The sequence below is a fragment of the Grampus griseus genome, assembly GCF_964374135.1.
Source record: "Grampus griseus genome assembly, chromosome: 12".
Classification (NCBI taxonomy): Eukaryota; Metazoa; Chordata; class Mammalia; order Artiodactyla; family Delphinidae; genus Grampus; species Grampus griseus.
Genome location: NC_139006.1, coordinates 46,842,679 through 46,857,939, shown reverse-complemented (window position 1 = coordinate 46,857,939; position 15,261 = coordinate 46,842,679). Strand labels below are relative to the sequence as shown.

The 15,261-nt window shown below is 39.1% G+C and overlaps 1 protein-coding gene and 1 long non-coding RNA gene across 3 annotated transcripts in view; one reads left to right on the top strand and one right to left on the bottom strand.

The window, feature by feature from the left end:
- Positions 1-15,261, top strand: part of LOC309830764 — a 234,804-nt gene that overhangs the window by 94,848 nt on the left and 124,695 nt on the right. The window lies entirely within an intron of this gene.
- DSG1 (desmoglein 1) overlaps positions 8,480-15,261 on the bottom strand; it is a gene marked incomplete at both ends in the record, with an annotated part of 37,513 nt that continues 30,731 nt past the window's right edge. The window contains 4 exons of the mRNA XM_082668050.1: positions 8,480-9,520; positions 11,588-11,793; positions 13,613-13,685; positions 13,921-14,054. Coding sequence (XP_082524176.1) covers positions 8,480-9,520; positions 11,588-11,793; positions 13,613-13,685; positions 13,921-14,054 — 1,454 coding nt within the window. The remainder of the gene's footprint in view (positions 9,521-11,587; positions 11,794-13,612; positions 13,686-13,920; positions 14,055-15,261) is intronic.

Genomic DNA, 15,261 nt, shown 5'->3' with positions numbered 1-15,261 from the left:
TTATTTACAGTGGAATGTTCAAGAAAGGCCTGTCAAATCAGAAAATTCTGAGGTTCCATGTCACATATTTCATCAGAGAATGCTCTGTAGAGCATACCAGTGGTTGTAACAAATCCTTTCGGTACCGTCTCCATATTTTGCCCTTATCACTTCAGTGTCCACATGCCCGATTTCTAACTGCCAGCTCCTGTGTTTCTTCCTTTCGTTGGTGCCATAGCCACTTTACCCACCTGTGCAGCAAGCACAGGGAATTCTATGCCCAGGGACGGTCCTTAATTACCAACTGATGGTAGCCGTTGTCTGAATACAGAATCACCTTCATTTCTGGGACGATTTAGTTCTATGGTACAAGTACCTTACCAGCTCCTAGGAAGGGTTTTCCCTTCCCAGGAAGGCTGAGCTTCAGTTGTCCATGGTGGTCACCGGCTTTTAATGGCTGCTTCCCCTTCCCTCTTTCATCTCCCCATTTACTACCAGTGGTTTCTTCACCTCCATCCTTTCCCCCCAGATTGTGCTCACATCCTGCCTCAGAGTCTATTTCTGCGTGAATCCAACTGAACATGTGATCAAAACCACCTGAGAAGCCTGGGTGAGTAATTTATCAAGCAGAAACTGGCATACATTTTGAAAGAGATATCTATTAATTGGAATGCAGCAAAGTATTTTCCTTTGAAAAATGTGACCAATTACATTCTGGGTCCAACCAGATATGAACTTTGATAAGAATTGGAGCCTGATATTTTGAGCAATTGCGGAAAAGTTCTTGAGGCAGGGGCTTTCCTCCCTAGGTTTTATATAATGAGGATGGCTGGGACCACACAGGCACAGAGCAGACCGGGATATCCCAAGTTTGGCATAATTAAGCTTTGTTTGTAAAATTTGGAAAAGTAAGTCTCCCAGAGTCAGCTGGAGTTTGTCTTATTTGAACACAAGTACATGCCCAGAAACTGGCATCTGTTTCAAACTTTTTAGTCAATTTAATATTCTCCATTTGTATTTATTATGCTTGAGTTCTTTCAAGTGAGATTTTTATATATTATAAAAAGAATGAGATCTTTTATGTTTTATTTTTTGGCCACAGCGTGTGGCATGTGGGATCTTAGTTCCCCCGATCAGGGATCGAACTCACGCCCCCTGCATCGGAAGGCGAAGTCTTAACCACTGGACCGCCAAGGAAGTCCCTATAGTAAGATTTTAATTTAATCTATTGCTCAGTGCCCTTTTTCCAATTTCTTTTTGCATGTTGCTATTAAACTATCCAGGGCTTTTGGTTTATTTTTGTCACTTGTTTTGCTACCAAACTGTATGGTCAAACCAGGTAATAGGACTCTCTCATAAGAGAGCTAGCAACCAGTAATCTTTTAAAAATACAATTCTGAGCAGAGCACTCCTCTGCCCAAGCTTTCCAGTGGCTCTCCATTTCACTGAGAATGTCAGAATTCTTACAATGACTTGCAAGGTTGAACTCCATCTCATCCCTTGTTACTTCTCGGACTTCCTTTCTTATTGCTTTCCTTCTTTCACTGCTACATGCAGGTCTCCTTCTTCTTCCTTGAATACCCCAAGCAAATGCCTACCTCAGAATTTTTGCAGTTTTGTAGTCCCCTCTCCTGAAGTGCCCTGTACCCAGATAGCCACATGGCTTGTTCCTGAATGTTCTTCAGGCGTCTGCTCAAATATTGCCTTATAACTAACTCTGCCTCAATTACCTTATATAAAAGAGTATCCCTCCCACCCTGCACTCCCTAGCCTAAGTTGCCCTGCTTTTTCTCTTGACCATTTATTGCCATCTAACATATTATACACTTACTTGTTCATTGTCAGAACCCCCGCCCCATCTTGAACGTAAACTCCATGAGGAGCTTTGTTCACTACCATATCATCACTGCTTGGCAAAACTATTAGGCATTTAATAACCATCTGTGGAATGAATCAATGAATGAATCAATGAATTAACAATTTGGACAAGGAAAGAATTTATGAGGAAATAATACTTAATGATACCTAAATGATGAAAGGATGCAACCATATGAAAATGAGGAGGGAAATGTTCCATGCAGAGTGAATACCAGTTGCAAAGGCCAAAGTATTTCCTCAATCCATTTCCCCTCACGTTCTCTATTATAACTATTATAGTCCAAGCCACCATTGTCTTCCCACCACCATCCTTTATGCCAGATCAGGCAGGTCCCTGTAGGCTGTTCTAAGACATGCAATGAAAATCCATTGAAATTCTTAAAATCGGGGATTGACTTAATCTAACTTATATTTTAGAAGGCCACATAGGCTCATCTGTAGAAAATTGTTTAAATGAGTCCAGTATGGAAGTAGAGAGGCTACTTAAGAGGCAGTTCTGGTAGGGTGGCAGATGGAGATGGAAACTATTTAATGGGTTGAGATATATTCTGGTTATAAAATCAACAGGGCTTACTAATGGATTAAATGTGAGGGGTGAGGGAAAGGATAAAAGTCAAAAGACTACTTAGATTCTGGGTTGAGCACTGGGTCAATGTAGTCATATTTACTGGGATGAGGGATATTAGAGGATAAATTATAAGCTTTAATCCCAAACAGTTAAAAAGGGGCTTGGATGAGTTATCATAGAGATAATGTACAGTGTTAACAGGAGAGGTCTTGGGACAAACTTTAGGGGAACACTACCATTTAAAGATTGGGTAGTTGGGGAGTAAACAAAAAATAATAAGAGAGAGAGTGGCCAATGAAATATAATCAATATCCCTAGAGGATGGTGTTATAAAAGCCACGAAAGAAGAATGTTTCAAGGAAGAGAGAACAGTCACTGTTTTCAGATTCTTTACAACAAACAAGAAAGGACAGAACAGAAAAGTAGGCCTTGTATTTGGTGTTGTATAGGTCTTAGACAAATTTGACAAGGGTCATTCTAATGGGCTGGTGGGTGAATGTTGTAGTCTCATGGGACATGGTAAAGATAGGAAAGCACGTGTACATGAGTCTTAGGAAATTTGGTGAAATAAACAAAGAAAAAATGAGACAGTAGCCACAGGGAAGGGTGCTGATGGAAATGTTCTGGGGTAGGGGAGAGAGCGAGAGAGGGAGATACAGAGAGATAGGCAGAGGCAGAGGGAGAGGGAGAGAGAGAGAGAGAGAGCGAGAATAGGAAAGAGAGTGTTAAGGAAGGAGCAAAGTCCTTGAGCTTAAATGGGGAATTGTCTTTTTATATGAGTAGGACACTAACTCCATTGCAATACGGTGGGGAAAAATATGGGTGTAACGGGTGTCTGTGCAGGTTTGGCAGAAGAAGATGACTTTTATTTTCTCAGTGAACAATAGGATTAGGTCATCAGCTGAGAATAAGGAGGGAAGAGGAGGTGTGGGAGAGTTGAGGACAGAGACAGTATGGAATAGTAATCTGGTGTAATGAGATGAGAAGTCTCTCACAGAATCAGCTAGGATTAGGGAAGCATGTGATGTTAACCTGAGACCTGAAATCGAGTATTTAAAATGAAAAAAGTCAACTCACTTGAATCATTTGTTTAGCTGTTTGTGTGCAGACAGAAATGCGGGGGTAAAAGATTTGGGATATGAAAGGGGGAGCAGGGCAAGGAGGTAGAAGGTATGCTTCAAGAGGTGACAGTTGGACTCATGAAGTTTGATTAGACAAGGAGGGAGGTGAAGCTGACAGATACTGAGAAAGCGGTGGGAGTCCAAAGAATGGAAGCTTTGATGAAGTGGAGGAATTGCAACAATCGGAATTCATAAGCAAGTGAGCTGGAAGGATAGGAGGAAGTGAAACTGAGGCATCCAAGGTCCTGCCATGCTGGGTTATGACAAAGAAGCAAGTGACTGAGGTGGCTGGGGGAATGGAGGCGTAAGAGCTGAGAATATGGGATGCTGAGTGCCTCGTCCATGGAGGTGGAGAGGCCACAGAAGACTGTGAGCCAGAATACAAGAGTCTTTAGTAAAAGTGGGGACATTATTAAGAGGTCAGGAAATGGCACAAGGAGAAGAGGGGGAGGAGGATATAAGCAGATCGCATGTGTCTGAAAAGGGGAAGGTTTTGTGCACGACGAAGATGATAATGTTCTGAAGGTGGCATTGGAGAGCACAAAGGAGATGCACCCCAATAAAGAGGAAAGTGTTTGATTTTAAAAGCAAATAAGAAGAAAAGCCATTTAAAAGAAATAAAGTGCTGGTGTAAACAAAAATTAGAATATGGAAGAGAAAAATATGAAAGCATAAAGATGCTAAAAGTATCAAATAAAAGCTTAAAATGCACGTTATTGATCATTTACTTATTGCATGAGGCTGCTTAACGCTGTGTTCTGACATTTACTAAGCAGTACTCTGGAGAGCAGGCTCGCCAGTAAACATGAGAAAAAACGATTTAGGAAACAGAAAATGAAAAACCTTAACAGTGTGAAAATAAAATAATGATCTCTATGGACTGAAAATAATAACTAGATTTGATAATCTCTAATTATTCCTTATATTCTAAGACCCATCCCCACCTTGCAATTCAGAAAAGGTAATGAAGGCATATTAAGCATTTTATTGCTGTAAACATAACTCTTTAGAAATTACAGACCAACTTAAAGTAGCCAACAGATGACCAAGCAAGGAACTAACACCCAAATAATCCAAGAGTTTTTATACTGAAACTTGAAGGAAAGCACCTTGTTGTAAACATCACCCAAGATGAATATTAAAGTCTAATACTCGTAAAATAGCGAAAGAAAAATAGGTTAGACTAAGTACAGCTTGATGACAGTGTTTAGTAATTCCAATATAACTAGGTGGAGGAATATAGACACCTAAACAATAGATTATTCATTGTTTTAAAATTATTTGATGGAGAACAGGTTGATCCATTTATGCTTTTGTCCTAACATGAATTGAATAATCTGGAACTGGAAGACAGATTCTGTTTCATGGATACTAATAATCTATATGGACCGGTGTATTCTAGTGCAATGTGAAATAGGTCTTACAAACACCAGAAGTCCCCTCAAAGGTTTGAATTGATTAAATAGGCATGGGGAAATGTGGCAATACTTTCAAAAGTTTGTTTTGGGCTTCAAATGTCTTTCTGAAAAAGCCAGGGCCATTTTAGCCGAGATTACAACACCTTTAAACTCTTGCTAAAGTTGAAGACTGTCATATGTGTTATACACTGGCTGACATTCAAATGTTGGTATAAATTCAGAAATGAATTGTGTCTATAACTAGAAACATCCAGTCAGAGTGAATATGTAATTTTTGAAGCGATATAATTAAAATTCTGTCAGAACATTATACATTGAATGAACATTATGAGGCTAAAAACTTTATATACAAATGTAGAACAGATGTCCAAATGAAGCCCTAGAAATAACCTGAAATAGATACTTTTTCCGTAAATTTTTCAGAGCAAATACATTTACATCAGTCAACATACAGAGAGGCTAATAATATGTAGTAGATGTATTTGGAATTCAATGTCAAAATTAGCTCAAGATGGTATTTTGGTTGATATTAAATAATAAAGTATTTATAATACACTAATTTTTGCCTCTAAGGACTACCTCTTTGGAAAGGGAGATGTTTTATAAATATTAAACGCTTTGTTTTCAAACTATATACACATAACGATTAAATCACTCTTTTTTCCTTCTCTTTTGTTAGGAGCAAGTTGATCTGAGACTCAGCTTTCATTATGGGTTTGAATTATAACTATTCACTTATAAAATAATTTTCATATCTTTACGTCTATGGAATGACGTAAAGTATGTGAGTTAGAGTAAAGCGTCTAAAGAGAAGAATTAAATTCTTCCTAAAGGTTGTTCATTAAAAACAATTACATGCCTTTAAATGACTGTTAGAATGGTTGCTGTCTTAAAAAGGTAATTTTAAAATTTAGGGATAAAGAGTTAGAACATCAATGTGTAAACATGAAAAAAAGAGTCTGATTTGAAAGTATCTTCCTAGAAAGACTGATGACTAATACTGCCATTTTTTTTTTCCCTTGTATCTCCCATGGTTTTATGTAACTAATGGATCTTAATAACGATAGTTATTAAGGATGGTTGCTCTGGCATTTGTCAGACAATCTAAAAAACATTTCTGGAAGATATCAGGAGTCTTAAGAAAACACTTCTGATGATATGTCATATCAAAGTGACAAATACTAACAATGAATTAATAATTATTTCTGGGCTTCCCTGGTGGCGCAGTGGTTGAGAGTCCGCCTTCCGATGCAGGGGACACGGGTACACGCCCCGAGCCGGGAGAATCCCACATGCCGCGGAGCGGCTGGGCCCGTGAGCCCTGGCCGCTGAGCCTGCACGTCCGGAGCCTGTGCTCCGCAACGGGAGAGGCCACAACAGTGAGAGGGCCGCGTATCGCAAAAAAAAAAAAAAAATTATTATTATTATTATTTTTATTTCTTCAAACTCCTGGACCCAGGCATACTCAAGTATATTTCAATAAGTAGCTTTTGACTTTATTTCTGTAAAGATTACCCATTATTAATGGAACCTCCAAATGGGAGAAAGAAATTAAAAAAAGACTCCCTGTGAATGATTCTATTTACACCTCTGCATTTTGGCATGCTACAGACTATCAAAATTTTACATAGTGTACAGAGTTAAAATAAGATGTGTATTGTGGCTTTGAAAATATTGACATCATCTGCTATAACATAGAGGGAAATAGCTCTGGGTAAAATAATTCACTCGCCATCCCCCTTTGACAAGTGTTGGAAGTCCAATAACTATTCTTTGATCTTGTAACACTCTGGGAAATTTGAGTAACTGGGGGGACTAATCCTTAAAATATTTTTGCCATATCCAGTTTCACATTAGTGAGCAAATATTAGCATTGAATTTAGAAAAGAGAAAAAAATTCCTCTACCATACAATAGTAAATTTACTTCTAAGAATGCTTTGATTCTATTTAGAGATTTTAATCAGGTAACACTATGTAGCAAATTCATAGAAATGACTCATCATAAATAGGACATTATTAAATTCTGAAGTTAGAAAAGTATACTATATAATTTAGAAACTATCTATAAATTGGAGCATATATAATCCAAGAGCTTATTGACAAATCAAATCAGGAAAGTAAAATGTAGGTTAGTGAGAAAATTCGGTTAGGAGGTGGGATAGAGTAAGGAAATTGGATTGTCTAGTACAATTTCATTCCCATTAACACAATGTCATAAACTCTGTTAAAAGTTCCTAGCTGATCTCTTCAAAATAGCAGCAGAGGGTTATTTTAAAAAGTACTAAACTCAATTAAAACTAATAGTACGGTATTATTTAGTGAACAATTCTAACTTCCCCCATTAAATATTTTACATGTGCTAAAAACTCTTTTTTAGATCCCCTTAAAAAATTTCCCCAAAGCGTAACTATACTGCAGGCTTTTTTTCACAGCTCAGTGTAAGTCAATTATTTTATCTTAGGAGAGGTGTAATAAAGAGCTGTATATAAATGAATAACACTTACTAAAAACACAATCTGAAAATACAATGCGATTCCCGTCTACTTCTTTGGAAGGTAATTTACCATGTCAGGTGTGACTTGCTTCAGCCTGAGAAGTATACTTGGCAGGTTTTCCTTTATTAAGTCAGAGTCACAGTGGTAAAGGGAAAAATGCGTGTGATATCCTGCAACTTCACCAGTATGCAATATGCGTCAATATTGCATCTACCACTAGACACAAACTAGAATCAGAGAAGTCCTTGACTCCATAGGAATTATAGCTGAAGCCCCATCTCAAGATCTAGACTCAGACGATGCCAGTTCACTCCCAATCAATCTCACTATGTTGCCACCCTCTTATGGAATTTCCCTCCCAGGAAACATTTCCTAATTTGAAGTTTGTTTCATCTGGTGCAGTTATTAAGGTGGGAGTGCTTGGTGGCTTGTGGACTTGGCAGAGTAGCCATTTTTTTTCTTTAATGGTTAACCCTGGTCTAAATATGTGATTGGATTTTTATTTATATTATCTGCAAAATTGACAAGGCATTTGGGGCATATTTCAAATTCTTCCCACATACTTGAGCGCATATTGCATGTTTAGTTTTATTTAAATATCGCCTGAGCTACATGGCAATTCAAACCAGAGCAAGGAGAACGATGCCAATTGCCATCTTAAGGCCAGTGCTTTTACATGACCAAGTTTTATTTATTCCATGTGCTGGAGATACACTACAGGCCGCACAAAAGCCAAGAAGACCCTACAGGCCATCCAGGCACAAAGAAGACCCTGTCTCAAGTTTTAGTTCACGGTCATGATTCTGTTAGTATGACTATAAGAAAAAAGTCTACAAATGCTCAGGAGAGCTCTTGCCCAACAGCACTATTTCCATCTATTTTTCTCACTGAGGTGTCTCACCTTGTTCCACAATTTTCTTAGCACCTGGTTGTGCGTCATAAATCACACTGTTAGTTTTTGGGTGGTGGGAATTAAACCTAAATCACAATCACTGAGCAAAAGCGTGCTGGGGTCCTGGCTACTTGGTATATTGTCCTGTACTGTACGTTGTGATTCGACTTCGGGCTGTGATAGGGGGGGCAGATCCTAGGGTATTGCTAAAGTGATGCTCAGAGGAGCCCCTCAAGTGGCCAATGGTGGATGTGCCCCCGATGCTGCTACTCAGGCCCCCGCCCCCTCCCAGGCTGCTCAGCCCAATGCCAGCACCACTGCCCACCAGGCCACTGCTGCCTATGCCACTGCCTCCACCTAGCCCAGCTGGGCCACTAATGACAGTCATGCCGGAGCCTGAAACTACCTTCTCTGTCACAACCACATTGTGGGTGTTTGATAAATTGGGGTGCACACTCAGATTGCCCACTAGGCCGGAAGTTGGCTGGATTACTCTTTCTGTCACTACTACATTTGAAGACTCTCTAGGATCAGGGATGGTCAAAGTGGAGGGCAGGCTTGAACCAGGTGTTATTACCCTTTCTGTCATTATAACATTTGACCCATCTCTGAAGTCAGGCATCTCTAACATCCCATGCAGATTGGCACCAGAGATTGGGCCGACCACCCTCTCTGTCACCACCACGTTTGATGCATGTCGGTTATCCTGAACGTGGACAGAGGGCTTCAGAGTCCCCAAGGTGGTGTAAGACTCAGTTAAAGTGACATTACCATAGCCCAGAGGATCAGGAATAGGATGCTGTACCCCAGGTCCCGAGGGGTAGTTACTCTCAGAAATGATGGTGGTGGTGCCGAAATGTGGGGAGGTGTGTGGGTGTCCACTACCAATGGGCTCTGTTCCCTGCAGAGGGCAGATCGGTTCAGTGCTGTCAGGTGGCCAAGAGGGATCAGGGTCTAGATATGGTTCCACTCCTTTTCCCAGGCTGATATCTGCCAACTTCTTAAATTTAGGCCCCAGTGTATCCAAAAAGCTGTCATCCAAGTCTTCTCCAATGAAGCTACAACAACCCACAGAGCCCGCAGGGGAACCTACACCTTCAATATCATATATGAGCAAACAGTCATTGGATGGGCGTGCTTCGTCTTCATCTGCATAAGCATACGCTTTCTGAATTTGTAGAAGAAAGAGAAAATGAAATGATGAATACATTTTTAACAGTAATAGAGGTCTTTATCATTATTTTTTTCCAGAGCTTTACCAAAAAAAATATATAAAACAAAATTCTAACATCTTCTAGAGACTCTTTAGAAGTTATTATATACTTACTTGAAAGAATTTGGTTAGGAATTATTTTAACTGTAATTTGGATAATACATTTTGATATTTATTTAGATGGACTTCTTCATCTTAGTGCACTTGGGACACAAAAGCACAAAAGGAATCACGTGAATGATTTTGCAACCGAGTTAGAAGGAGGTATACTTAAGAACATGGAACTTAAAGTATACCAAAATTGTGTATTTTTTTGGATTTGTTTAAATTAGGTAGTTCATAGTTGATTTGGGTTCATTCAGAATTGTGCTTTTCTTCCTTCAGATGAAGTGAATATGGTGGTTCCATGAAGATTTATTTCAGTGTGGCTTTTTAAGCAAAATAACAGGAAAATTTGACTCTGGGTCTATGCCACTTTTGGATTCAGAATTGAAGGTGACCAAAGACAGTTCTTAAAAATAGAATCTCCTCCAATTCAAAGTGAAAGCTCACAGACGTGTGTACTTTTATTGCATCTCTTTTGTTTGTAATGTTGGATTGCGAACTTTCAGGTTAAGCAGAAATACCTTTATTAGCAAACCAACTCATTGTGCCATTTCAATTCAAAAATAGTTTTTGAGTCCTTACTGTTCGGCAGACACTCTCTTAGGAAGTTGGCAATAAAGTAATGAACAAAACCAGATAAAGTCCCTCTCTCACAGGGCTTACAGTTCAGTAGGAACAGAACTGTAGGAATTTGTTAGGAGGTGCAGAGTAAAGGAGTAGAGAGGGATAGGGTTGCTCTTTCAGACAGAGAGTTCAGGGACAGCATCTCATAAAGTGATGGTTGTTCAGAGACTAAAGTCACGGGGACAGTAAAGCAGAGAGAGTGTTCTGGGCAGAAGGAGATACAAGTGCAAAAGTTGTGAGGCAGAAATGGAACGTTTCATGAAAATGATATTCATTTGTAGGGACATGGATAGGAAGTATACCTATGGATTTCAGCAACTGTCCCCTTATTATTTGCTGCTATTTGGAAGGCTTTTACTACTAGTTCAGTTCAAAATATCAGCCACCCTCTCATTAGGAGAGTTAATGACTGTATTTTAGGCCCGTGTGTAGAAGGACATAAATGTATCAGAGACAGTATCAGAGGTAGGAAATATCTGAAGGTTTAAGTATCACATGGGGTAGAACCACGGGAAATTCTGTCTCTACCTGAAGATGGCAAAATTAATTCTCTCTGGTTCTTAGAATGTCCTGGAAATGTACTACGGCTCTTGGACCCACCCTTATTGCATGTTTACTCTGTGCTTGGAACTGAGCCAGGTACTGGCAACATAATGTAGAGCCCATGCAGACGAGGCACTAAAAACGGTGGTGGACATGTAACCAACAGATTTTAGCAATGGTATGTTCTATAAAATGTACAAACAAAGTACTACAGAGATACACATAAAGAAACATCAACGCTATTTTGGATGAGAGGATTCACAGTAAAAACTTCAGAAAGGCAGGGGTGTTTGAACCGGATAGAAAGATGAGTGTGGGTTTGTGAGAGAGAAGATCAGGTAAAAGCATTCCAGGATGAGCACAGCATAAGCAAAGACATGGAGGGCAGTAGACCAGTGTGAACAAGGCAAAGGGGCTTGGCAAGCAGGGTGGCTGGTAAGGAATAATTGGAGATGTCAGGGTGTGAGGGAAGAGGTCAATTGGTTAATTGCTGTGTGAAGGAGATGGACTTCACGCCACAGACAAAACAGAGCTGGGAGCCACTGGTTGTTTTAAAGTGGGGGAGTAAAGTGCTCAAGTCAGAGTTTGAGAAATACTATTCAGCAGGAATATAGATTGTCAGGTGTAAAGACCAGAGGCTGGGAACCTAGTTAGGAAACACGCACCAAAGCCCTGTTGGGAAATAGTGGGGGCCTGGGGTAGAGATCTGGGTGCAGGATGGAAAGGAAGGCATGGGGATAGAGAGCTTACCTGGCAGAAGTAACTTTCCATGAAGTTCATATTCAGCCCTCCTTCTCTACAGTCCCTCACAGAACTTTTTAATGTTCCAGAATATTCTTGACATATCTTAGGTTGTCCTGATGTTTTAACTCCATCCACCAGTTCCAATGCTGTCGTTCTTTCTCCTCCTCCAAGATCTTGCATTTTTCTGCCATGATACTCATTTGTGTAAACCCCTAAAAGTGTTGATCAAACTAAATTTTACTTTCTCCTGTAAACTGTTTTTTCTCTAGCGTATTGTAAACTAAAAATTAGTAACTTACTGTAATGTATAGTTTCTCCATTTAAGTACACAGTTGTGAGTGAGCAAAGAAATAAAATGAAGGTAATACAGGACTTCCCTGGTGGCACAGTGGTTAGGAATCTGCCTGCCAATGCAGGGGACACAGATTCGATCCCTGGTCCAGGAAGGAGCAACTAAGCCAGTGCGCCACAACTACTGAGCCCGCATTCCACAACTACTGAAGCCCACATGCCTAGAGCCTGTGCTCTGCAACAAGAGAAGCCACCAAAATGAGAAGCCCGGGCACCGCAACAAAGAGTAGCCCCTGCTCGCCACAACTAAAGCCCACAACAGCAACGAAGACCCAATGCAGCCAAAAATAAATAAATAAATAAATAAAAATGAAGGTAATACATAAAGAAAGGAGATGCAAATATGATATTGAGTTCAAAATAATATTATTAATCAATTTGTTAATTCAGTAATTATTTGAGATACTACTATATGTTGTGCTGGGATCGGGGGCTCCACAGAGGTTATAAAACGCTATCTATGCCTTAGAGAGTTTGATTTCAAATTGGGGGAAAATACCCAAATTCTAAAACTTAAGAAAAAAAACAGTATAAGAATACTCAATGTATTATTAGAAGCACAGGGCCTCCAGGGCATTCAGAGAAGAGGCCATGGCTATGGTGAGGGGATGGGTTTGCATGAAGACTCTGGGATTTGCACTTGATTGTGAGGGGTGAGTAGAAGCCTGTTACAAAATTCCAGGCAGGTGAGATAAAAGGATGGCCCAGACTATGGAAGTGCCATGGACAGAGAAAGTGTTGACAATGGGGTAGGTTTCCTATGGCTTTCATATTTTGAAGATCTTGAGTTTAGGTATAGTGTTTCATACTTCTTGCTCTGGTGCCTCTCACTGTGCTTTGTTCAAGGTTTGTAGACTTAATGAGAGAATAAATGCATAAATAAATCCTGGTGGATTTGAGGATTTGACAAGTCTTGAGAACTGACTGAGTGTCAATGAATAGGGAGATAAGGGAGTCAAAAATGAGTTTCTGCTTTTTAGGTGGAGGGTGTTGGGGTCATTAACAATAATGGACACCTCAGGGGGAGAAATAAGTTTACAGACTAGCATCTCCAGTCTTCTGAATGTGGTCCAGTTCTATAAGTCATAAACATTCCTATGTCTTTTACATTTTGAAGAGTTCAAAGTGGAAAAGTCATGATCACAAGTTTGAAAAAGACTGAATGAAAAATAAGAGAATCAATAATATTTATTTACCTTGAAATAAGGCAAGACAGTACAATTATTTTCAAAGATATGAGTTTTTAAAATTTATTCCTCTTTTTCTTAGACTGATTTTGTGAATTGTGGAGGCAGATGCTAGCCTCAATAAATGAGCATACGTCTATTTAATAGGGCTGTATTTTAATTCAAATTGCTCTATTAGACAAAAAAATCTCAGCCAAAATTGACTTCTGGTTACAATTCAGTACTTCTCTCCTATTTATAGAAATCCTAATCAGGTCATCTCTTGTGTACTCTCTGATGATTGAAGAAGATTTAAAAAAATGCAACCTAAAAGAATAATAAGTATTGTAGGTTTTTCTTTATCATTTAATTTGCAAATTAGTCATTTAAAAAAGAATGATGGGAACAATTGTAAAGATAAGACAATTGAGAAATGGTAAGGTATGCAAAGACAGAGAATAGAGTTCCTCGCTAGTCATTTGAACTATGAAAACTTAAAAAAAATTTTTCTTACCTGAGTTGTCAATGCACTCAATAGTATCTGCATTATTGGGTGGTATTTGTGGTGCACCGATATTGGTCAAATCCTAAAGGACAGGAAACATTTTCCCATTTGTAATGATTCTTTTCTTTCAATAATTATACACTGGGTTTGTTCTTAAATTACCTCAGATTTTCTAAAAGGATACTGAAAGTAATCTGAACCTCTTTTAGAAAGGCTTCCCCGGTTACTGTCATCTAATTTTGATGTACCTTTCTCTTCGTTTTCCCCATCGGCTATCCCAGAACAAATAACAACCTAGACTGTTAGTGAGCACTTACCACAAGTTTGGGCTGCGGTCCTTCCACCGCCCATGAATGCATTGCTCCATCCGTACATTCGGTAACAGGCTTAAAGCTGGCCCTATAACCAGGGACACCTCCACAGTCACAAAACATCAACAAAAGTGGGACCACTGATGGTGAAAAGATAGGAATATTGCAATTAGCAGTGGGACCATATTAAAACAAAACAACCTGCTTTTATGATTAAATTTGAACCCCTAATATAACTCCATTTGATTCTAACATTATTATGAAAGTTTCAGAAAACAAGCTGAATAATGGTGAGATACCAAAATCAATGTGAGCCTCAGACCACAATCAATTTTTACTTGTTATATAGTATTCAGATTACAGATCATATTATACTATTAAAGCAGATGAGTCTTTTCCCTGTCATTACTTAGGAAAATATTAAAGGAAAAATATTCCTCAGAGACTGTAGCATCTGGCTCATCGCCACTCTAATTTCTATCATCATCCAAGGCAATGTTAAAGACCACCTGAAGAATCCATTGGATATTATACCCTCATGTCTAGATCCTTGACTAGGTCCACTCTAGTGACCATACAATGTGGTCTATCTCTAAATGCTTCCATGCATGGTACTTCCTTTTCATTATCTAAGTATTGTTGTGAAGTAAGTTTTATTATTTCACAGTTGGCCAAAGCAAGGCTCAGAAAACTTGGGTAAACTTTGAAGGACTCAGACAATTGAATTTAGAAGCTGGAGTTTAATTTTTCATCTATTTTGCTCTCCTTTCCTTAGGCTGTGCAGCTTTGGCACAGCATGAAATCCCTTCAAGGTCTAGCCCCTGCCTATCTTTCTAGACTCGACTCTCACCATGCTCTCAAGTACATCCTTTATTTCTTCTATGCTGGAGTCCTTTATTTCAGTTACTTGCACTCTCATTCTTTTGGGATTTTGCACATGGATTTTTTTTCTTCTTATATTCTGTTCCCCTTTTCTTGTCCACTAGGCTACCTCCTATTCATCTGTTAAAACCCAACTCAGAGTTTACTTTCTCTATGTAGCCTTTTCTGATTGTTTCAGTCAGTTATTTCTGACTGTCTTCTTCACTCAAATAGCAATTTGAACCTGTCTGTTATGGTACTTTCCTATTACATTGAGATTCAAAGCAAAAAAGTTTTTATCCTCCACTGCACTCTAAGGGGTCAAGTTGTTTGATGTTTTTTTTCATGTCATAAACCCAACACCAAACATAGAAATTTCTTGATAATTGCACAAAATAAGGATTTGTAAAATATGTCATCAAAGGATCAGAAAACTTGTTTCCTCTCCACAATTTTTTAGGGGGCACATAAAAACAGGACTGTTAA